This window comes from Podarcis gaigeae (genome assembly GCF_964106915.1).
Source record: "Podarcis gaigeae genome assembly, chromosome: 6".
NCBI classification, from domain to species: Eukaryota; Metazoa; Chordata; class Lepidosauria; order Squamata; family Lacertidae; genus Podarcis; species Podarcis gaigeae.
Window position 1 is genome coordinate 98,194,944 of NC_139682.1, and position 23,802 is coordinate 98,218,745.

Sequence of the window (23,802 nt, forward strand, 5' to 3'; positions counted from 1 at the left end):
ATCAGCTGCCCTGACATTTCCTTGTCACCTTTCATAAATGACATAGCAGAACTATGTCTCTGCACATGACTTGATCCTGAGAGGGAGAAGTTGGGGTATATGTGGCTTCATGGCTGGGGTTTGCTCACCCTGGCATTCTGCTCTTTGCTAAAAAGGGCTTACTTTTTAAAAGGGGTAAGCTGCATGAGGACTAGTTGAAAGTACTGCTGAATTTTTCTGCATTGGTCCGTCTTGGACAGAGGCTAACTGCAGCAAATGATGAAAGTGTGGCTGGTACCATGGAGAGAGCTTCCTGGTTCAAGGCATGAATAATCTCATTCATTCATACTAACCATTCTCCCTCCTTGAGTAGGTAAGTGGTTGGATTTTGGAAGAGAGAGCCTAAGAATATACAACTTCAGTTACTCACATTCAACCGATGTTACTGTTTTGTCCCCCACCCTTTCCCTTACTGCCCTTTTTATCTCATTGAAGCAGGGGTCTGCCTTTGGTTTGTTATAACGTAAGCAGAGTATACACTGTCAAATGAGCTTGTTAACCTGATTCACTTCCAAGAGTGAATCCAAGATTTGCAGAAGCGCCAAAAAAAGTAATAAGGGGATAAAGCCCCCTCCTTAATAAAATAAACTTATAAAGTTGTGGCATATGCCAGTCCTGGTAACACAAATGTGTGCTTGCTTAATAAATGAAAAATTTAGAGGGATGGTGATGTTATGTCTAAATGATGGTTTGGGGGGGGGGGGAGTGTGATCCCGTAAATTGACCCTGTGCCATTTAACGTTTTCCTACACCCTCAACCTAAATCTTTCTGCGAATTTCATAACTGGGCCACCTCTTCTACTGAACGTGCACAAAATGCTCCCAGCTCATTCCCTGAGCAGCCCCCTACCCCGTGTCCTCTGGCTTTGTGAGAGCATCTGACCTTACTCTGTGTGTTCAGCTTTTATTCTCCCTTGGGGCAGGGTCTGTCGGCTTCTGTCCTGTACCACACAAATGCACTGACAGCACTTTGCTGGCAACTAATAATAGTATTTTTCCAATCCTGCACACTGCTGTGAAACATGGTCCCGCTGACCTGGGCCTCATGGTTCTGCGAGGTTAATGGAAGTAAACTATCTGACCTTCTGCCTGGAGAGAAGTGATTTTGGGGGGTGGGGGGAGAGACAGAACCTGGCCTGGGAAATGTCAATGTGTACTAGAGATTTTCAGTGAGTTTAGTGTTAAAGAGTGACTGTACTACATCTGAACTTTACAGAAAGACCTTTCAGAGGAAAGCTATAAATCATGACTGATTTCAACGCTTTCAACGTCACTTTCAATGTTGGTGCTTGTAATGCTTACATTATTTGGTGAGAGGGCTCAATGGAATCAACGAACTCCCGCCCCCCAGCGGGATAACCAAAGTTTATCCACACCATGCCTTCAGCAGCCTTTGCAAAAATAAATAAGGAGGCCAGGCACCGTCTGTCTCCCCTGTAATTCAAGTCCTCAGTAGTGATCTGTCTTCTGAATTTGCTCCCTCTCATCCAAGGCAGTGATATATGCAGGGCTCTTTTACGTCGTACTCAGATCTGCCAGGCTGAGCTCTCAGTGTGTGCTTTAATGACCCTTGTGCAACAGGGACAGTTGGCTAGAAGCCACGGGTAGCCTTATTGACATTACTGACCGTACCTCCACTGTCCGTCATTATGCCCCTGTATGCCAGTTTTGGGGACTCAAAATCTGGGTCCTGCATGCAAGCTTCCCATAGGCGCCCCTGTGAGACTCAGGTGCTAAACTAGATAGGCATTTGGTTGGATTCAGGATGCTGTTTTCCTGGTACCCATCTTTAGTGAATCACGTTTTCCCTGTTCTTGGGAGGGGTGGTGCCTTTTAAGAATTTTGTTTGTGCACGTTTCTGGGGGGTGCCATTCTCAGCTTCCCTCCAGCAGCTCCCAGAGTAAAAACCTCTGAAATTTTATTTGTGTCCAGGGCATTTTAGGTGCTGCATGCATGCCAGTAAATAAAGGCAAGTGAAGGCAAAAGTGCCCTGTGTAGTGTGCAGCCTGCCATTTCGCATGCTGCAGCTGGCACCGTTGATTTTGAAGAATTACAGGATTGCTGTTTTTCTAATGTACTTTTAACTGAAAGGACAGACACCATGTTTGCTTTCAAATCTGCGCAGGACAGTTAACCTTAAGGTAAATAAATACAACATACAGCCTGCCTTCAGCAATGTGTATGAATGGATGGGGACGTCACAGGCAGTAATGCGAGAATGCAGCTGCTTTAAAGAACACAGAAGTCCTTATTTCCATCTAGAATATGTTGGTGAGTGTGAGTGTCAGGGGTGGCACAGTTCAGTATACAACAGGAGAGAGTGCCATTTTACAGTGTATATTTGCATCCTGCTTGTGCCTCCGGGTGGATTTGCCTTTAATCTTCTTGCTGGAGCAAATCGGCAGGGGGCATCTGATGCTCTCATAGGCAAGTCCAAAGGCAGAAGTGGAAGCAGGAGAGTGGGATGAGGGAGGCCCAGAGGCAGAGATGAGCCAGGCTGGTGAAGAAGCAAGGGTGTCTCCCCTTCCTGCTGCGACAGGAGAGGCATGAAGCGGGAGGAGTAAAGGTAGGCACGCTGTCATAGTCTCAGATTGCTTGGGAGAGGAGAAGAGGAGACTAAGGCAGCTGTGGGAAGGAGGGGCAAGACCAGGGCCGGATTTAGGTTTGATGAGGCACTAAGCTTCTGAAGGTAATGGGGCCCTTTGTATGTGATAATTTAGGGAGCAGGCTAGCAGGCAGGGCCCATTACTTACATCATAGGAGCCTACACAACACAAAACACTGTTGCTGTGTGTAGGTTTTATTTTATTTGTTTTTTATCTTATATTTTGGAAATTTACATCCAGGTTTTTTCTTCTTTTAAATTTTTTGGGGACCCCCAAGAGAGTGGGGCCCTAAACTATAGCTTGTTTAGCTTATACATAAATCCTGCACTGGGCAAGACTTACCAAAGAAAAGTTGTGGTGCTCACTAGGCCAGAGTGAGCAAATCCAGTTTCTTCTAATAAAGAGTAAAATTCACTTATTCCATGTGATTTTATTGCTGGCTGACATCTGACAGAGGCCCACACACAGTGTGCCCTGGGACAGGAAGGGCCGAGGTGGTAACAGGTAAAAAATTGACACAACAACGTTCTGGAATTGAAAATGGCCACAACGTTATTGATTACAGATGAGAGTAGGCTTTGGCTTATGCCCCTGGGTGTGTATCCTGAATCAGCCTCCTGCCTGAAGGCTGACGTTTTGACAGGATCATGCCTGGGTTACAGGCCACCCCAAGATGCAGGTCAACTAAAACGGCCCCCAAGGCCACCATTGGAAGTTCTATGGTCCTTCCGCTGCCCTCTTGACTTCTGGACAGAATCTTACACCCAGACCCCTTTACGAGGGTCCCCTGAGATACTGCACCTGCTAGAGGAAGAGGGAAATGCACCAATTCATCCTCTACCAGGAAATAGACTAAGGATTCAACCTAATGCCTTATTTCTCACATTGGTCAGCCAGATACCAATGGGAAACCCAAAAGCAGGATCCCAGCGGAATGGAAATGGCAGTGGATTGGGGCCAGTGCTTTCCTCTCTAGTTTGAATGTGGCAGCCTTAAGAGTGACACAGTACTGTACACAGTGTGTGTACAGCAGATTGGGTCCATTTATTGATCTCACTGGGCCTCTCAAATATTTTATTTTGAAAATTGATATCCTCAGTGGTGTTTAACTACGGTAAGTAGAGTAATACCCACTGAAATGAATAGACTTAACATAGTTGTGTTCATTAATTTCAGTGCGTCTACTTCAAGGAAATCTTACCGTATGTTCCAGCATACAAGACGACTTTTTATCGCTGGAAAATCACCCCAAAAGTTGGGGTCGTCTTATACGTTGGGTCTACGCGTTGGGAAGGAGGAGAGGGAGCCGGTGAGCAGAGGTCCCCTTCTGCCGTCACTCCCCCTCCCTCCCCACAGAAGGGGACGTGGAAAGTCCTTCCGAGCCCGCCTGCCCGCCAAACGCCCGCTCTGCCCCTGGCGGCGCTCAAACTCTATAACTCTAAAACTCTAAAATTGAACAGCAAAAGTTGGGGGTCACCTTATACGCCCAGTCGCCTAATACCCTGGAATCTACGGTACTTGAACCCTACCCCCTGCTTTCCCCCTCCACCAAAGGAGTTGCTCAAGGTGACTCACAGACAGAAATGCAAACAGCAGTCATTCAACAATTAGAGCACAAGTTATCAGACCAAAGGCAGCAGCAAAAACAAAGCACAAAGAACAGCGTAGAATCATAGAATAGAATAGAATCATAGAGTTGGAAGAGACCACAAGGGCCATGGAGTCCAACCCCCTGCCAAGCAGGAAACACCATCAGAGCACTCCTGACATATGGTTGTCAAGCCTCTGCTTAAAGACCCCCAAAGGAGGAGACTCCACCACACTCCTTGGCAGCAAATTCCACTGTCGAACAGCTCTTACTGTCAGGGAGTTCTTCCTAATGTTTAGGTGGAACATTAAGCAGCAGGAGAATCCTTAAGCAGCAGGAGAATCAAAATTTTTATTTAAAAAGGAGTGCTCTCAATTGCTGACTGAATACAAACAAAAAGGGAAATGAATCTGTTCTTTTTGTGTGTTTCAGCATGCACATCTCTGAAAGCCAACAAGAATTCTTCAGAATGCTGGATGAGAAAATTGAAAAGGTAAGCATAACTTAGAATATGTTTCTGCATGGCAATTATGGAATGTGACCCAGACACAAGAATCTATTAGGGGGCTTAATCTAGGGTGGTTTCTCATGTTGATGATGTTTCCATGTTGATGATGTTTCCTGCACTGGATGCCTCTTGGTATCAGATGCAGTGGCCGATGCCAGGTCAGGACACTGGCCAGTTTACCACCAGTGAGATCAGCTATCCAAGTTCATGGGTAGGCAAACTAAGGCCCGGGGGCGGATCCGGCTCAATCGCCTTCTAGATCTGGCCCATGGACAGTTCAGGAATTAACATGCTTTTACATGAGTAGAATGTGTCCTTTTATTTAAAATGCATCTTTGGGTTATTTGTGGGGCATAGCAATTCATTCATCCCCCCCTCCAAAATATAGTCCGGCCCCCCACAAGGCCTGAGGGACAGTGGACCAGCCCCCTGCTGAAAAAGTTTGCTGACCCCTGTCCTAGTTGCTCAGGGCAGCAATCAGCTCTGACCTAGATAGTAGTTAAGGGAATATCATCTGACTTGACATGGCATATTTGTGTAAGGAGGCTTCTCAGTCACTCTTGATTCTCCTTGTCCATAGTGATTTTAAAAAAATGTTCTGAGCACATCCCATGTTCATCCTAGGTGAGAAGTATTGTTATTATCCCAAATAACAAAATCACTTCTACCCTTTAGTGGAGCACAGTAATAATGTCAAATAAGTCATTCTGTGATATCAAAAAATGCAAGAGAGTGGTTGTCAGAGGGCCTAAATTAAGCATTATGAAAGAAAGAGTATTGTGTACGTACCCTTTCATCCAAGTGTTTCATCTCAGTGACTGTACTGTTCTAGAGAATGAGCCCAGCCTACTAACCAGGGGCTCCTTCCAGGGCTGCCCACTCCCTTCTCCCTTGGCATGGGATCAGAAGCTTCATCTTCCATTTTAGGTTAACTACAGTTTAGTGTGTCATCTCAACCCTGAATTGTGGTTGATCTTAATGATAGTTAGTGAAAACAAGCTACCGTGTTTTTTGCCCCATAGGACACACCTCGTTTTTTGGGGAGGAATAAAGGGGGGGAAATTATTTTTTCCCCCCAGGTGCGGGGCTGGGGTGGGGGAAGCCCGAGCTTCCCCCGACCCCAGCCCCCAGAACAGGCTGCTATCCGCTAGCCGTGGGAGAGCCGCACGACTTTGTGTGGCTCTCCCACGGTTAGCGGAGCGCTGCGCGAAGCCCAAAGCTTGGGGCGTGCTGAGCTCAGCGCACCCCAAGCTTCTGGGTGCCGGCAAGGTCTCCGCTAGCCGTGGGAGAGCTGCGTGACTTTGCACGGCTCTCCCACAGCTAGCGGAGCGCTGCGCGAAGCCCAAAGCTTGGGGCGTGCTGAGCTCAGCGCGCCCAAAGCTTCTGGGTGCCGACAAGGTCTCCACTAGCGGATAGCTTCCTGAAGCCTGGAGAGCGAGAGGGGTCGGTGCGCACCGACTCCTCTCGCTCTCCAGGCTTCACCGAAAGCCTGCATTCGCCCCATAGCACGCACACACATTTCCCCTTCATTTTTGGAGGGGGAAAAGTGCATCCTATAGGGCGAAAAATACGGTAACATCATAAACCATGATTTGAAGTTGGCTTGTTCCCATTAACCTTAGTTAAGATTGACCACAGTTTGTCTGGGTTCAGATGACACAGAGAGCTGTAGCTCATGTAAAAGAGAAGCAGGAGCTTCCACACACCTCTTCATGACACACGGCAGGAAGAGCAGGACGGGTGCAAACCTGGGGGAAGATTAGGCTCATTCTCATAATGCTTAACTGCGGTTTGGTTAGAATTACATTTCCCAGTGTCTGCCTACCTTGGTTTGGAAAGCCTTTTAATGCAGTGCATTAAAACTGGCTGTTTTTCTGCTTTGGTTCTTGAATAACAACCAGCATTTGAGAAAAAACTCCTAATGGATAAGTATTTTTTTGCACCGATAATTCATGAAGGACTCTACTTTTATTTTCACCTTTGATATCTAGTCACAGATTTCAGTGGGCGTTTCAGATCATTCAGACAGCTGATATTTCAGGTGCCTGTACTGAAAATAATCACAGTAGCTAAATAAAACATCTGAGCACACTTGTTTTTATTCCATTCATATCTCTGCAGTGGTGCAAAGTTGATTACAGTACATTTAAGTATTTTGTCATGGTAATAAAGCTCCAGGCAATGATTGGCTATTTTACTGTCACAGAAATGTGGAGGAAGCAGTAGTGTCTCCAGCTGCCATTGGCTGAGCTGCTCAGATACAAGGAGGACATACCTAATTCCTACCATTGGCCTTGCTGGTAGTGGCTGAATCAGGTCAGTCCACTGCAGAAAAATTTGCCCTTGCAAATTGAAGTTGCCCTCTACCAAACAAATAAGAAAAAAGTGTGCTTTGAAACTTTTATGTGATATGGTTATGCGGCAGAGGGGATTTTTGCCCATAACTCTCCACAGTGTAAGTGTAAAGGTAAAGGGACCCCTGACCATTAAGTCCAGTCTTGACCGACTCTGGGGTTGCGGCGCTCATCTCGCTTTATTGGCGAAGGGAGCCGGCGTACAGCTTCCAGGTCATGTGGCGAACGAGAGCAGCACACGGAAACACCTTTTACCTTCCCGCCAGAGCGGTACCTATTTATCTACCGTATTTTTCGCCCCATAGGGCTCACCGCCCCATAGGGCGCACATAGTTTTTTCGGGGAGAAATAAAGGGGAAAAAATTATTTCCCACCCAGGCGTGGGGCTGGGGCGGGGGAGCTTCCCCCGACCCCAGCCCCCAGAACAGGCTGCTCAGTGCGCCCCGGGCTTTGGGCAGCAGGCTGCTATCCACAAGCCTAGGGAGTCCTGCGGGAACTCCCGCGGGGTCCCCTGGCTTGCGGATATCATCCTGAAGCCTGGAGAGCGAGAGGGGTCGGTGCGCACCGACCCCTCTCGCTCTCCAGGCTTCAGCGAAAGCCTGCATTCGCCCCATAGGACGCACACACATTTCCCCTTCATTTTTGGAGGGGGGAAGTGCATCCTATAGGGCAAAAAATAAATACGGTACTTGCACTTTGACATGCTTTCGAACTGCTAGGTTGGCTGGAGGGACCAAGCAACGGGAGCTTACCCCATCACGGGGATTCGAACCACCAACTTTCTGATCGGCAAGTCCTCTGTTGTTTAACCCACAGCGCCACCCGCGTCCCACAGTGTACTTGTATGGAATAACAATATTTCCGTGACAAAATATGTGACATGTTCGTTGACTAAGTAAATATAAGTGCTCTCTGTTTCCTTATTAGAAAAGGAATCTTTTGTTCTCTCTTGGCTGCATATAACCTTTTTGGTGGTTGTGCACACATTTCCTCCCCAAAGTCAGAAATTGTTTAGCAAGGTTAACATTTCCATTTTATCTGCCATAAGCTTGGGATAGGTAAAGGTAAAGGTACCCCTGCCCGTACGGGCCAGTCTTGACAGACTCTGGGGTTGTGCGCCCATCTCACTCAAGAGGCCGGGGGCCAGCGCTGTCCGGAGACACTTCCGGGTCACGTGGCCAGCGTGACATCGCTGCTCTGGCGAGCCAGAGCCGCACACGGAAACGCCGTTTACCTTCCCGCTGGTAAGCGGTCCCTATTTATCTACTTGCACCCGGAGGTGCTTTCGAACTGCTAGGTTGGCAGGCACTGGGACCGAGCAGCGGGAGCGCACCCCGCCGCAGGGATTCGAACCGCCGACCTTTCGATCGGCAAGTCCTAGGCGCTGAGGCTTTTACCCACAGCGCCACCTGCGTCCCCAAAGCTTGGGATACCCATTCCTATATTTAAAGCCAGTGATTGGCAGATGATAATTTGCAGGTAGGACTGGAAACACCACAAAGCACTGCAGCCAACTCAGCCAGCCATTCCAAAAGGATACCATGGAAGATAGTATCAAAGATCACTCGGATATCAAGAAGAGTTAAGAGGGTCATTCTGTCTCTCTCTGACTCCTGTCAAAGGTCTTGGTTGAAATTATCAACTCCCAATTTAGCTTCTCAGACAATCAGCCTTTCCTGTGCCACCATTGGCTATTGCTAGATGCCACTTGCACTCCCATTTCCCTCTCCTCCTCCTCCTCTTTGTGGGACACTGGAAGTTGGACCCAATATCCTGCTACAGTTATTGGAGTCCTGGGCTTCACATGCAAGTGTAATCCTGCTGTTAATATATAGTCCAGAATAAGCAACAGGGCTACACAAATGAGAAGCCAAGCTAATGGAGGAGGCAGATATTTTGGGAAAGTTTAATAAGCTTAAAGATTTATTTTAAATAGGACTCACCAAAGTGTAGCCAAAATCACAAGGGAAGCTTCACAGCAGAGAATGGAGAATTTATGATAGAATCAATTAGGCCTGAAGAATGAGTCCCAGGCGTCAATTAGAGGGGATTGGGTCAGTAGGACAAGTAATTAGCTTGACCTTAGAAATCAAGACATGAATATTATCTTCAGAAGCCATGAGTATGAGTTGCAACAAAACAGTGAAAATCAAATACTGATGATTCACTACAGGCGACTGTTCTCTCAAACAAATTAATTAGCCTCAGAAGCAATGTTGCTGAATTGAGGCAGCGCCTGAAACTTGCTCTTTGATATTGGACAACCGAGGCAGCCCTGACCACAAGGTCAGATTTTTGCTGTCACTCAAGGTGGCAAGATTGGAGAGAGGCTTAACAAAATAGGGTACAGCCCACAGGGCAGTTTTCCATGCAAGCCCTGTTGAAATTCATTGGAGCCTAGCGCTTGTTCATTTCAACAAGGCTAGCATAGGAAATCTCCAGGATGGGCTGTGTCTCACATTAAACTATGGGTGTGCCGTGTGGATTTTCTGCCTCTGGCACCAAAATGTCTTGGGCCACTTCTATAAAATAACCTTTCAGAAAAGATTTAAGTTGAACAGTGGAAATAGAAGAAGAAGAAGAAGAAGAAGAAGAAGAAGAAGAAGAAGAAGAAGAAGAAGGAGAAGAGTTTGGATTTGATATCCCGCCTTTCACTCCCTTTAAGGAGTCTCAAAGTGGCTCACATTCTCCTTTCCCTTCCTCCCCCACAACAAACACCTTGTGAGGTGAGTGGGGCTGAGAGACTTCAGAGACAAGTGTGACTAGCCCAAGGTCACCCAGCAGCTGCAGGTGGAGGAGCGGAGACTCGAACCCGGTTCCCCAGATTACAAGACTACCGCTCTTAACCACTACACCACACTGGTATTGCACACTGGAGCAATACCAACTTACAGACAAATTCTAAATTCCTGACTGACAGCTAATTTTCAAGTGAATTGAAGGGGTAATGCATGGATTAAGGCTGCGTTACTGTTTTGACCCAGTGGACCAAATCCTTATTGGTTCCTACCCCTACTTGCCAAATTTGAAAGGTAGATGGGACAGCCCACCTGTCAATCACCTCCAGCCATCAGATGATTGGCAAGTAGCTTGTCCCACCCACTTGTCATGGTCCTTTTCACAGTGCTTAGGAACTGCCAAGCCTAGGGCTGACAGAGCTGCTTTCTGAATTGATTGCTTGCGTAATTGAGTTCCCCACATAACTGGATAAAGCGATTTTTTGTAATGTATGGGGGGAGAGGGTGCCCTAACAACGCTGACGACATGATGGGAAAGATTTGGGGCCCATTTGGCTCCACAGTTGCTAATCTCTAAGAGTGTGACTACTAGATGTAATAGCAGCATGATTCAATTTGGATTGTAGAGATTTTTTGTAAAGCACGGAGTACTGGAGTTTGAAAGTTTAGCATGGGTGATCTTGAGCATTGGGGGAAAGTGAGATCTTTACTTCACCAGTGCTTTCCCCCAGAGTCATTGCTGTGCCCCTGTATGAGTTCCCTGCCTGCACCACAGTCACATAGTTCTAATAGGGAGGCAGGAGGTCAGAGAACTTGCACAGGAGCAAATTGGGGGCAGCAGAGCGAGGAGATATTGTGACTGGAAGAAGAGTACAGCTCTCCTCTCCTTCTTGCCCAAGTTGTGCATTTCATGCCACCCTCTCGGCTGCTCTCTTGCCCAGTTTGGCGCTAAGTAAAATGGTAGGTTGTAGCAATATCTGGTATGCTGTGCACTTGTTAAACTTCAGCTCTCTATATTTTTTACAGTCATCAATACTTTATTTTGGCAGGATGAAAAATGTTTCCCCTCTCCCCAGAGTTTCACAACAAAATACAGGAACTGATTCAGACATTGAACCTGTTTCTGGTAGCTGTCATACTGACGACCAGCTGGACATGTCTGCACTCATGAGCTCTGTGAATCCAGCATTTGAATATTTTTATTTCATGCCAATGCAAGGGAGCAGCCCTTTGATGAACAAAAGTCTGACCAGCACAGTCCCATCTCAGACTCCCCATTTCCTTTGTGGCAGCTGCCTTGGAGCTGGTGGCTATAAGTCTGGAGGAAAGAAAAGAGCAGTTACCATTAGTGCTGCCCTGCTGTGGCTCAGCCCTGACAACAGCCAGACTCTCCCAGCCTTCTGGGAGGAAGCAGCTTAAAGGCCCCAGCTTAAAGGCTGCTTCTTTTGAATGCAGAGGGCTTCCTTTCAGACTTGGCTGCAGTGAAACCCAGGAGATACAATGAAAGTGCACTGAATTTAGCTCTTTCCAAAGGGTAGTGAGACATCACTTTAAAATTGAGGATCAAAACAAGGACATCTAATATGAGAGGTGTGTGTGTACATCTTGTAGGCTGGATTGCCATTCATAATGTACTTAATAAATTAATTTTTCTTACATACACACACATCTGACACCATAAGCCATTTCATGGCAGTGCCACAGTAAACCACTTTATTTGTGAAGTCATGAATGGGGTGTGTTATTGGGATGTACAATGGAGCTTTTTTGCGCAGTATACAAGTGGTTCTATGATACGTGGTTTTTACTGCCAGAGCAGGCTCTCTTACGCTACAAAAGTTATTGATTAAAATGGGAGTGCTGTGGACGCATCCATTCATTTATTTGCAAAAAGTAAATGCCATGTAGATGTGTGCATGCAAACGCGCAAGCCTTTTTTGTTCCATCCTTTCTGAGAAGGCAGTTTTTGAAAAATGGGAGTTCCTGTAGCAGTGAGCCGTTTCTTTATTGCTTTGGGGTGCTATTCATGAAAAAGGCCTCTGTGCCTTGCCAGCTTTCTTAGCGACAGCTAAAGGAGAGGCTGATTGGCACAGTTTCTTTCACCACAGCAGCAGCAGCGGCCCACCCAACCTCTCCCTTTGCTTGCTTTGTAGTCGCCTAGTTAAATGCAGGAGCAAGAGGAGAGGCTGTGTTGCCTTCGTCACAGACTGCTCTCCCCAACCCCACACTGGGGAAGATACATTTAGTTTAGAGGAATTCTGAGATCCTGCGATGCCAGCCTGTTGTTTTAAAACAAGAAAGCAACTAATAAACGGATATTGGGGGGGGGGGAACACAGTATCCCAATAAGAACATGAGACTGGTTGTACTTTTTAAAACTGTTGGAACTGGGAGGAGCCTGCTGTTTTTCAATTCAAATTGATCCTGAACTTGGGTGTCTCTCGTCACAGTCCAGCACTCTGGCCACATCGCCACACTGGCTGCTCCATGTCATTCATGACGAAGTGAGCAATTATTAGAGCGGGGGGGGCAGCAAGCAGGAAAATAACTTTATTGAAAGTTGGACTTTGTTTGTTGTAATGGAATGGCAAATTAGAAGACACTTCTGATGCATGTGCTCACAAAATATTTTAAAAGATATAGATGGGGAAGATGCGCAAATAGTACAGTGGTGCCCCGCAAGACGAATGCCTCGCAAGACAGAAAACCCGCTAGACGAAAGGGTTTTCCATTTTGGAGGTGCTTCACAAAACGAATTTCCTATGGGCTTGCTTCACAAGACGAAAATGTCTTGCGAGTTCCTGCGGGGTTTTTTCCCTTCCCCCCCCCTTTTCCCCAAGCCGCTAAGCCGCTTATCAGCTGATCCGCTAAGCCACTTAACAGCTGATCCGCTAAGCCGCTTATCAGCTGATCCGCTAAGCCGCTAATGGGCTTGCTTCACAAGACGAAAAAACCGCAAGGCGAATAGACTCGCGGAACGGATTCTTTTCGTCTTGCGAGGCACCACTGTACTCTAAAAAGTGCTTGTCTGATACTGCCTGAAACGTATGTCATTCCTTTGTATTATTCATATGCTACTTAGGATCAGTGCTATTTTTCTAGAAAAAGAGGTGCCAGAACTCACCATGAACACCTCCCTCGTTCTCTTAGAATGGCAATGGTGCCCACCTGGGAGCTGCCAGAACTGGGTTCCAGCTGAAAGAAAGCCCTGCTTAGGATTATTTAGGAAAAACATCATGACTTGCTTGCAGTTGCCCAGCTCAAATCTTATTTGCAATTCAGTCTTATGTAGCTGACTTAATGTGGGCGTCACTTTCATGGACTAGGCCAGAGCTAAACTACAGTTGATGACTTGTCTTTCACTGGTTTACAATGTTCCTATCCTGAAATGATTTGCATTAAATGCTTTGGCTCCATCTGGAAGCTTTTGGTTCCATCCTGGTTTCTGCAGGGTTTGGGTGCATGACAGAGTTCCCCTGGGGAGCTTGCTTGCACACTTCACCACACAGGATTGAACTCTCTGTGCATCAGTTGATCCGTGGGAAGTTGAAAAGTCTTGCTTGCTGCAGGGTATGAGGCATCCATCCCATCCCATCCCATCCCAGGACACCAGATGTGGGGCTGGTGGGTGTGCTTTGGTGGAAGGACCTTGCAGATCAAATGGAGAAGCTGGTGGGCCAGATTTGGCCTACAGACCAGAAAATCCCCACCCCTGAGCTAGACCTTCTCATCCATCGCCTCCTCTCACTTCAAGCCCCCTCACCCACAGCCAACGTCTCTTTTACAGCCTCCTCTACTGGCGTTTCAAACGTAATGCAAAGGGAGGTTTTACTCCCTTCCCTCAAGATGTTGGAAATCATGATTGATAAACCCACATGCATAAATCTTCTTGAGTTACCCTCTTTACCCTTTCTGGTGATTTGGGTTAAGTGTGATAGTGTTGCCCGTGTTGTGACGTGAAAGTAAGAAAAATGAATCCATATTGCAGCTTGGAAAACTTCAAAGTGAAACTGATCAGTATGAAGCTTGCATGCTATATTCAAAGGAGCTGTTTTCAAATGTGACATGATACTGGCTTCTTAATTTGATTAATACTTTTAGCCATGATCCCCTTTCTCCTCTTTCCATGGTAGTCGCTTTCAGAGATTGACTATGCTGAAGAACTACTTGTCACACTTCAGGAAGACGTGGGCTGTATCCCTCATTTCTTAACCAGTGTGTATGTTCTTGTTCTCGCCTCTCCCTTTTTTCAAGTGCTGCTGCTGCTGCCTACGCAAAGTGATCAGAAAGCTTGACAAGATGCTTAAAAAATAGAGCAAGTGCTTCAGCTAAATTCCAAACCGGGGAATAATAATTGCCAGAGGCGCAAAAGTCCCCTGGTGCCAGGGTTGCTGAAGAAGATGGGAAGCAGGTTTCTCCTCCTCTCATAGGTTCTGCCATCTATGGGACCTGTCTGTTGCCTCTTCCTACTTCTTAGAGGAAGTGGCTCAGGGAAGTAGTAATTATTACATTTCTAAGGAAGGCTCTTCTGGACCCCCAGGATTGTGCAAATCTTAGCTGGTTGCAAACACACACCCTTTCAGGAGTTGAACTAGTGATTCATGTGCAACTCTGGGCATTCTTGGATGACACCCATTATCTAGATCTGTTTCATTCTGGGTTCAAGCCTGAGTTGGCACTAAGGTGGTCTTGGTGGTCCTGTTTGATGCTCACAGAACAATAGGAGGGCAGAACATTTGTTATTTTAGTATTGCTCCCTTGTGACATCCAGTAATGCCTAGGGTAACACTCTGCCCTAACCACATATGACGAAGAGGTTTCCTACTGAAAACACTATAGGACCAAACACAGAAGGATTCAATGTAGCTAGCTGCCAAAGAGCTGGAATCAACGTAGCTAGTTCTGTTTTTCCTGTGTTAAATGTGTATATACTTCTCTCTCTCTCTCTTGTTTTTCCCTTTGAAGGGTCGTGATTACTGTTCAGAAGAGGAGGATATCACATAGTGCCATTTCTGCTGATCAAAACGGGAATACTACTGTGTAAATAGATTACGGTCAAGATCCTTTTTGGAAGTCTTCTCAAGTGAACAGCACTACATAACAAAAGATCATTTCCACATTGTATGCTCCATTCAGTTGCAGTGTTTCTTAATGACCATACAATGAACGTTACGAAAGGAACGAAGAACAGCTTGTGTGGAACTGCCTTGGCTGATGCTGGCTGAAACATGTGGCAGATTTTTCACTTATCTGTGTCCAGGAACACAGCAAATATTTCAGCATAAAATCTTAAGTGACACTGTAGATTTCACTTGGGCTCTTGGCCTATTTTCTATTGGCTGAAGTAGTATTATACAACACCTACCATAACTGAGCAGCTGAACCTTCAAGTTCACTCTGTTTGTCAACCCCCCCTCCCCCCGGGTTGCAGAGTTCTTCTTAATATGGACAATTTAGAGCTTTGGAGGTGGAATGCTTTTCCATGATCGTCCTCGTTTCTCTGCTAGGAAGAAGTTACCAATTTAAAAGCATGTTGTCACACAAATACTGGATTATGGTGATGCAGGAGCAGAAATCTGTATTTTTAAAAAAGTTTCTTTAACTAAGTATTTCAATCGAGGAATAAGCTTGCAGTATTGGCTTTGCTGATCACAGATGGAAGTTGTGACCACAATCAGTTTGAATCCCTCTTTTTTTTCTAAGAAAATAAACATTTTACTGTTTTTAGGTATTCTCGTCTTATACCCATTCATGCAGTCCAGTGTGTTTAAAGAATAATTGGGTAAACAGGGTGGGAGCAAAGCACCCCTTTGGAATTATCCTGTGAGAGGATGTTATTTTAAAGCACCTGTGTGCCAATTTGGGATGTCTGTAGAGTTTATTTTTCCACATTATAAAAATATGATACTCTCTCTTCTCAAAGGCAGATGTAATATTTTTAACAAATATTGTCATGAGTAAAAATAAGCCTAAGGTTTAAAAAACAAAAACACTTCTGCATTTATTCTTTAAAGAAGTTCAGCATTTTTCTTCTATGTCTTTGAGGGGGTATAACCATTAAAAAATGCTTCTTGCAGCAATAGAAGCCGGGGTTTATATCCCTCCTTTGCCTTATCAGCGTTTCAAGATGGCCGTCCGTCAAGAAAAGTGTACAAATTGAAAAAGCACATTTTAGATTAGTCTGTGGAAATTGTAATACAGGTCAAGTGAAGATTTTACCCTGGATCAAGATAGATATTGCACATAGGATTCTACCCGCCCCTGAGTCCAACTAGTTGAATTATGTCCTTGCTTAGCTAGTATCAGTATAATGGACCATGAGCATCATCCAGCCTCTCTAGCTGTGATGTCTTTTGTCTCCATCTTGATGAGATATGTCACAGTGACTAGGTATGTAGATCCCATCCCTCTGGTTGCCATCAGATGACTGCTATGACTTGGTTGATGTCACAGAGGGCTTTGGGCATTTGATTCTGAAGTAGGTGCCCAGCCTTTATAAAACGGAAGCCACTTTTTCCACCCTGGTGCCCTCTAGATGTTTTGGACCAGAACCCCCATCAGCCCCAGCCAGAAGGTGGAGCTAAGCATGGAAACATTGTCTACATACCGTGGGCTTTTGTGTGGTGGTAACTGGGTACAAATCAGTTGAGTGGCTCCAGATTTTTCACAGGAAAGGGCAACAACAGCTTCTGCTTAAGATAAGAGATAACTGTGTTCTTAAGCATAAATGTTTACAATGAGATTGATTTACCAATTGCCCTTTTGTGAACTGTCTTAATTTTTTCCATATTCACCGTAAGCTCATTGGTCTAACTTTTAAATGTTCTCGCTGGTGTCCTCTGTCTCGCCATTCCTTCCTGCTCTCTTGATTCCACTGTTTCTAGTCATCTTCTTCCAAGGTATATTCTTCCAGTTCATTTCCATGCCTCTCCTTTTCCTGTTGCTGGCACCTTCTTTCTAGAAGAATCCTGTCCCCTTTGATACTCACATTATTGCTTCACCTCTATACAACATTTTAAACTGCTTAAAATTTCCCTTTTCTCTTTTTCTGATTTCCCCCTTTCCTTGGTACCTTGTTTTTAATTTCCCTTACCCATTCCTGTCTTTACTTTCCCCTGTCTATCATGTCTACCTCAGATTGTAAACCTACAGGTATAATTTCCCCCCTGAGACTATGTGACATAGGCATTGGTTACAATTTATAAGGGGTGGTGTGGATCCAAAACCCTTTTTCCCTTCTGTTTTAGCATTTCCAGAAAGAGGGTGTCAGAATATGGGACTAGGTAAAGGGTAGATTTGTGCTAGATGGTGTCTTCAGCCCCTGCTATCTGCAATGGTGCCCAATGGAGGAGACCATACCTTGTTCAGAGCCAAATACTTTGGGGGACTTGATCAAGATGTGAAGTACAGTGGTGCCTCGCAGGACGAAAAGAATCCGTTCCGCGAGTCTCTTCGTCTTGCGGTTTTTTCATCTTGCGAAGCAAGCCGATTAGCGCTATTAGCGGCTTAGCGGGCTTAGCAGATAAGCGGCTTAGCGGATAAGCGGCTTAGCGGCTGGATCAGCTGATAAGCGGCTTAGCGACTTAGCGGATCAGCTGTTAAGCGGCTTAGTGGATCAGCTGTTAAGCGGCTTAGCGGATCAGCTGTTAAGCGGCTTAGCGGATCAGCTGTTAAGCGGCTTAGCGGATCAGCTGATAAGCGGCTTAGCGGCTTGGGGAAAGGGGGGGAGGAAAAAACCCCCGCAGGAACTCGCAAGACATTTTTGTCTTGCGAAGCAAGCCCATAGGAAATTCGTTTTGCGAAGCACCCCCAAAACGGAAAACCCTTTCGTCTAGCGGGTTTTCCGTCTTGCGAGGCATTCGTCTTGCAGGGCAGCACTGTAATTCCCTGCAATAAGAAGCCAGTATGCAAATAGAGGGAAGCAAAATTTACCCTTGGAAGTCACGTTCTAGCTGCAGAAATGTTGAATGCCATAACCAACCTGTTCAGACTTCTTTCAGCTCCTATTTTCTCCAGTTTTTGTGGGGAGGGGGGTGCCCTAAAGAGGAAAGATAACTGGGTGTGAAATAAATTCACATGGAATATACTATACATTACTGAATATTTGTATAGTCTCATATCAGTACTACTTTCTCCAGGTTTACTGGAAGTTGCTTTTCCGGGTTCCCTGTGTCTTGTTTGATCAAAGTCTAATTTATCCTGATTTTTCTCTAGAATTAAAAGAGAGGTTTCTGTTCTCCTATCTGGTGTTGATTTTATTTCACAAGTGATGCCATTTTTTAAAAAATGAAGCAGCTTCCCATTAGAAGGGGTATTTTTTTTCCCTTTTGAAAAAATAATGTATGACAGATTCTGCATTCCAAGGAATCTTAAGCCTGGTGAGTCGATCCCCCTTAACCCGAAGAACTGTAGGATTCCACATGTGAGTATAGTATTTATCTGCATCATTTAAGAGTTGAGTAACATACATCAGAGTAAGTGGTGACACACACCAAAGAGTTGCAGTGTGTTCCCCAACCTGTAAGAGGGATCTTGCAGTGCTATTCAAGGTTCGCAAAAGGAGACATTCTCCTTCCCCATTTTTTCTTTCTCATCCTCCTGAAAGTTCCCCTCAAAGGCCCACGTCTGGTGCTCTCTGCCAGCCCTCCTCATGATCACCTATTGCAATATAGCACCCTTTGGAGGACCACATGCCAGCAGTGGGTGTAGCTGGAGGAAAAAGTGGACTGAGCAACCCATGTGAATGTTAACTTGGTACACTCACTCCCACCCCTCTCTCCATCCTGCATCCAGATAAAGAAGCATTGTCCAGGTTCAGGGAAACATTCTAGCCAGATGAAAAGCACTTGGGGAACAGAGGAGCACCAGGCCTGGGCAGAGTCCTGAGTGCCAGAGACAGAGGCACATCAACAGCTGTTGCTGAATGCAGAAACATGGGTTCCATTGACTTCCATGCAGCCAAGTTGCATTTTTCAGTGTTCAAAAAAACCAAAGCAAAAATCATTTTTCATATTGAAAAATCCAGCGTCCACCGTTTGCTCTTTCTGGACAGACATGCTGCTTCTCATTACAGCAGCACTAAATTTCTCCTTCTATGGGCAATTTTCACTTCTGCCCTAAGGGAGGAAAAAATTTGAGAACCCTGTTGCATCAAGCCAGTGACCCAGCTTCCTGTTCTCACAGCGACCAACCAGATGGCAGTGGGAAGCCTGCGAGAAGGACCTGGGCACGAGAGCAGCCTCCCCCCAGCCCCAGTGAATCTTAGCAACTGGTATGGAGAGTCTGCCTTAGGACCATGGAGGTTGAACATGGCCATTGCTCATTGCTAGGAACCAGGACGTTACACCTCTGGACAATAGCCTGAGCTACTTTATCATTCTTATGTCTATGGACTCAACGGCCACTCTTCAGTCCTGGACAGTCATAGGAATTTAGGTGATAGTATTTCATCCCGTACTGATAAGCTGTTTTTTAATAGGAGGAGTGATTATACTGCTGAGACTAGAGACATTTTTTAAAAAAATACTTGAAGGTGTTTTGAAAAAAGGCTTTATTTATTTATATTAATTGGTTTATATCCCACCTTTCAACACTTTCAACAGTGTGGTTTACAATTCTTTTTAAAATTATAGTAAAATTGAAACATGGTGTATATAGGTGTGGGCTTATTTTAGTTAAAAAGTGGACTTTTTATTTAAAACAAAGTCTTTACAGCAGATGTAAGCAATTAATAAAAAAAGAACCCCTACATGTGTGACAATGTGGTCATACCAATCTTTTACCTTCTGTCGCCTCTGGTCAAACACAAAAAACATACAAAACTTATTTACCACAAGGTGGGCTGAGTGTATACACACTGTCAGCAATGACCTCACTTTCAAATTGCTTTCAGCTCTGTGGAAATGTCTCCAGCTGTTATTTTTCTCTGGAGTTAAACAGGTAAGAAATATAAAGAAGCTTGAGTGGTGGTTGGGTATCCTGAAATAGCATGGGGAACTTTTCTATTATAGTTCTCCTTAACCGTGCCAGTAAGGAATAGGATTTCCTAAATGTTGTGGACATTATAATCCAGCTTGGATTATATCGAGAAAGCGACAATAGGGGAAGGGAGAGACTAGAATGACAAGAGGGCAACGGACAACAAAGACGGAAGGAGAAGAACAGTTTGGGATCGGACTTGAGAAGCAGCGATTGGGAGAGGAGGGGTTTGAAGGGAGAAAAGAAGCGCCGATATTTGGACTAGTCTCTAGAATAATAATAATAATAATAATAATAATAATAATAATAATAATAATAAATATAAATTTATTTATACCCCGCCCGTCTGACTGAGTTTCCCCAGCCACTCTGGGCGGCTCCCAATCAAGTGTTAAAAACAGTACAGCATTAAATATTAAAAACTTCCCTGAACAGGGATGCCTTCAGATGTCTTTTAAAGATAGGATAGCTGCTTATTTCTTTCACATCTGAAGGAAGGGTGTTCCACAGGGTGGGCGCCACTACCAAGAAGGCCCTCTGTCTGGTTCCCTGTAACCTCACTTCTCGCAATGAGGGAACCGCCAGAAGGCCCTCGGCGCTGGACCTCAGCATCCGGACAGAACGATGGGGGTGGAGACACTCCTTCAGGTATACTGGGTCGAGGCTATTTAGGGCTTTAAAGTCAACACCAGCACTTTGAATTGTGCTCGGATGGAAACGTACTGGGAGCCAATGTAGGTCTTTCAAGACTGGTGTTATGTGGTCTCGGCGGCCGCCCCCAGTCAACAGTCTAGCTGCTGCATTCTGGATTAGTTGTAGTTTCCGAGTCACCTTCAAAGGTAGCCCCACGTAGAGCGCATTGCAGTAGTCCAAGCGGGAGATAACTAGAGCATGCACCACTTTGGCAAGACGGTCCGTGGGCAGGTAGGGTCTCAGCCTGCGTACCAGGTGGAGTTGGTAGACAGCTGCCCTGGATACAGAATTGACCTGCGCCTCCATGGACAGCTGTGAGTCCAAAATGACTCCCAGGCTGCGCACCTGGTCCTTCAGGGGCACAGTTACCCTATTCAGGACCAGGGAGTCCTCCACACCCACCCACCCCCTGTCCCCCAAAAACAGTACTTCTGTCTTGTCAAGATTCAACCTCAATCTGTTAGCCGCCATCCATCCTCCAACCGCCTCCAGGCACTCACACAGGACCTTCACCACCTTCACTGGTTCTGATTTAAAGGAGAGGTAGAGCTGGGTGTCATTTGCATACTGATGAATACCCGGCCCAAACCCCCTGATGATCTCTCCCAGCGGCTGCATGTAGATGTTGAAAAGCATGGGGGAAAGGACGGAACCCTGAGGCACCCCACAAGTGAGAGCCCAGGGGTCTGAACACTCATCCCCCAACACCACTTTCTGGACACGGCCCAGGAGAAAGGAGCGGAACCACCGTATAACAGTGCCCCAGCTCCCAGCCCCTCTAGATGGTCCAGAAGGATGTCATAGTCGATGGTGTCAAAGGCCACTGAAAAATCCAGCAGAACTAGGAAACAGTTCTCACCTTTGTCCCTAGCCCGCCGGAGATCATCAACCAGCGAGACCAAGGCAGTTTCAGTCCCATGGTGAGGCCTGAATCCCAACTGGAAGGGATCCAAATGGTCTGCATCCTCCAGGCGTGCTTGGAGTTGTTCAGCAACCACCCGCTCAATCACCTTGCCCAAGAATGGAAGATTTGAGACTGGGCGATAGTTGGCCAAATTGGCCGGGTCTAAAGATGTTTTTTTAAAAAGCGGTTTAATGACCGCCTCTTTCAGCGGGTTTGGGAAGGCTCCCTCACAGAGGGAAGCACTCACCACCCCGCAAAACCCATCGCCCAGCCCTTCCCGGCTCGCTTTTATCAGCCAGGATAGGCAAGGATCAAGGAGACAGGTGGTCGGTTTCACGCATCCAAGCAGCCTGTCCACATCCTCGGAGGTGACGGATTGGAATTGATCCCATGTAACAGGACTAAACAGGACTCTAGCACTCTCCCGCCCTGGCCCTGCTCCCACGGTGGAGTCTACCTCCTTCTGAATCTGAGCGACTTTATCTGCAAAAAAAACTTTGCAAAAGCATTGCAGGAGATCTTGGGGTCCCTACCAGGCCCCGGTGGTACAGGTGGTTCCGATAGATTGTGAACCACCTGAAAAAGTCTCCTGCTGCTGTTTTCTGCAGATGCAATTGAGGCGGCGAAGAAGGCCCTCTTCGCCGTCGCCATTGCCACTTGGTAGGCTTGACGTTGAGCTCTAGCCCGTGTCCGGTCTTATTCAGAATGAGTTTTCCGCCACCGGCGCTCTAGCCGTCTCAACGATTGTTTCATTGCCCTCAGCTCCGGAGAAAACCACAGGGCTGTCCGGGATCCATGCAATCAGAGAGGGTGCTTTGGAGCCAGTCAGTCAATAGCCCTGGTTAACTCCGCATTCCAGCATGCTACCAGGGAATCAGCTGAAAGGCCATCAACTTGGGATAAAACATCCCCTACCACTCTGGAAGCCAATGGGATCCATTAAGTAGCGATCCATTAAGTAATGATGATGCTATTAAGGTGCTACACTCAATATGCCAGCAAATTTGGAAAACTCAGCAGTGGCCAGAGGATTGGAGAAGATCAGTCTACATTCCGATCCCAAAGAAGGGCAGTGCCAAAGAATGCTCCAACTACCGCACAATTGCACTCATTTCATATGCTAGCAAGGTTATGCTTAAAATTCTACAAGGCAGGCCTAAGCAGTATGCAGACCGAGAACTCCCAGAAGTGCAAGCTGGATTTTGAAGGGGCAGAGGAACCAAAGACCAAATTACAAACATGCACTGGATTATGGAGAAAGCTAGAGAGTTCCAGAAAGACATCTACTTCTTCTTCATTGACTATGCAAAAGCCTTTGACTGTGTCGACCACAGCAAACTATGGCAAGTTCTTAAAGAAATGGGAGTGCCTGATCACCTCATCTGTCTCCTGAGAAATCTCTATGTGAAACAAGAAGCTACAGTTAGAACTGGATATTGAAGAACTGATTGGTTCAAAATTGGGAAAGGAGTACGGCAAGGCTGTATTTTGTCTCTCTGCTTATTTAACTTATGTGCAGAATTCATCATACGAAAGGCTGGGCTGGATGAATCCCAAGCTGGAATTAAGATTGCCGGAAGAAATATCAACAACCTCAGATATGCAGATGACACAACCTTGATGGCAGAAAGTGAGGAGGAATTAAAGAACCTTTTAATAAGGGTGAAAGAGGAGAGTGCAAAATATGATCTGAAGCTCAACATAAAAAAAAACCTAAGATCATTTGCCTCCTGGCAAATAGAAGGGGAAGAAATGGAGGCAGTGAGAGATTTTACTTTCTTGGGCTCCATGATCACTTCAGATGGTGACAGCAGTCACAAAATTAAAAGACGCCTGCTCCTTGGGAGAAAGGCGATGGCAAACCTAGACAGCATCTTAAAAAGCAGAGACATCATTTTGCCAACAAAGGTCTGTATAGTTAAAGCCATGGTTTTCCCAGTAGTGATGTATGGAAGTGAGAGCTGGACCATAAAGAAGGCTGATTGCTGAAGAATTGATGCTTTTGAATTATGGTGCTGGAGGAGACTCTTGAGAGTCCCGTGGACTGCAAGAAGATCAAACTTACCCATTCTTAAGGAAATCAGCCCTGAGTGCTCATTGGAAGGACAGATCGTGAAGCTGAGGCTCCAATACTTTGGCCAACTCATGAGAAGAGAAAACTCCCTGGAAAAGACCCTGATGTTGTGAAAGATTGAGGGCACAAGGAGAAAGGGGACGACAAAGGACGAGATGGCTGGACAGTGTTCTCGAAGCTACAAACATGAGTCTGACCAAACTGCAGGAGGCAGTGGAAGGCAGGAGTGCCTGGCGTGCTCTGGTCCATGGAGTCACGAAGAGTCGGACACAACTAAACGACAACAGGAACCACTCTCTGGAAGCCAATTGGATCCATTA

The 23,802-nt window shown here is 46.0% G+C and overlaps 2 protein-coding genes across 3 annotated transcripts in view; one reads left to right on the plus strand and one right to left on the minus strand.

Annotated features, from left to right (window-relative positions):
- The window catches only part of LOC310846864 (uncharacterized protein C1orf21), a 199,777-nt gene extending 181,702 nt beyond the window's left edge, over positions 1-18,075 (plus strand). The window contains exons 5-7 of one of the 2 annotated variants that reach the window (XM_083744053.1): positions 4,666-4,726; positions 14,799-17,237; positions 17,709-18,075. In XM_083744053.1, the coding sequence (XP_083600179.1) occupies positions 4,666-4,726; positions 14,799-14,837 (100 nt within the window). In that variant the 3' untranslated portion in view covers positions 14,838-17,237; positions 17,709-18,075. Of the gene's footprint in view, positions 1-4,665; positions 4,727-6,947; positions 7,071-14,798; positions 17,238-17,708 lie in introns of those variants that run through there. The other variant, XM_083744052.1, reaches the window with a different exon arrangement.
- Positions 1-23,802, minus strand: part of LOC310847712 (uncharacterized protein) — a gene marked incomplete at its 3' end in the record, with an annotated part of 137,242 nt that overhangs the window by 60,762 nt on the left and 52,678 nt on the right. The gene's annotated exons all lie outside the window — the stretch shown is intronic.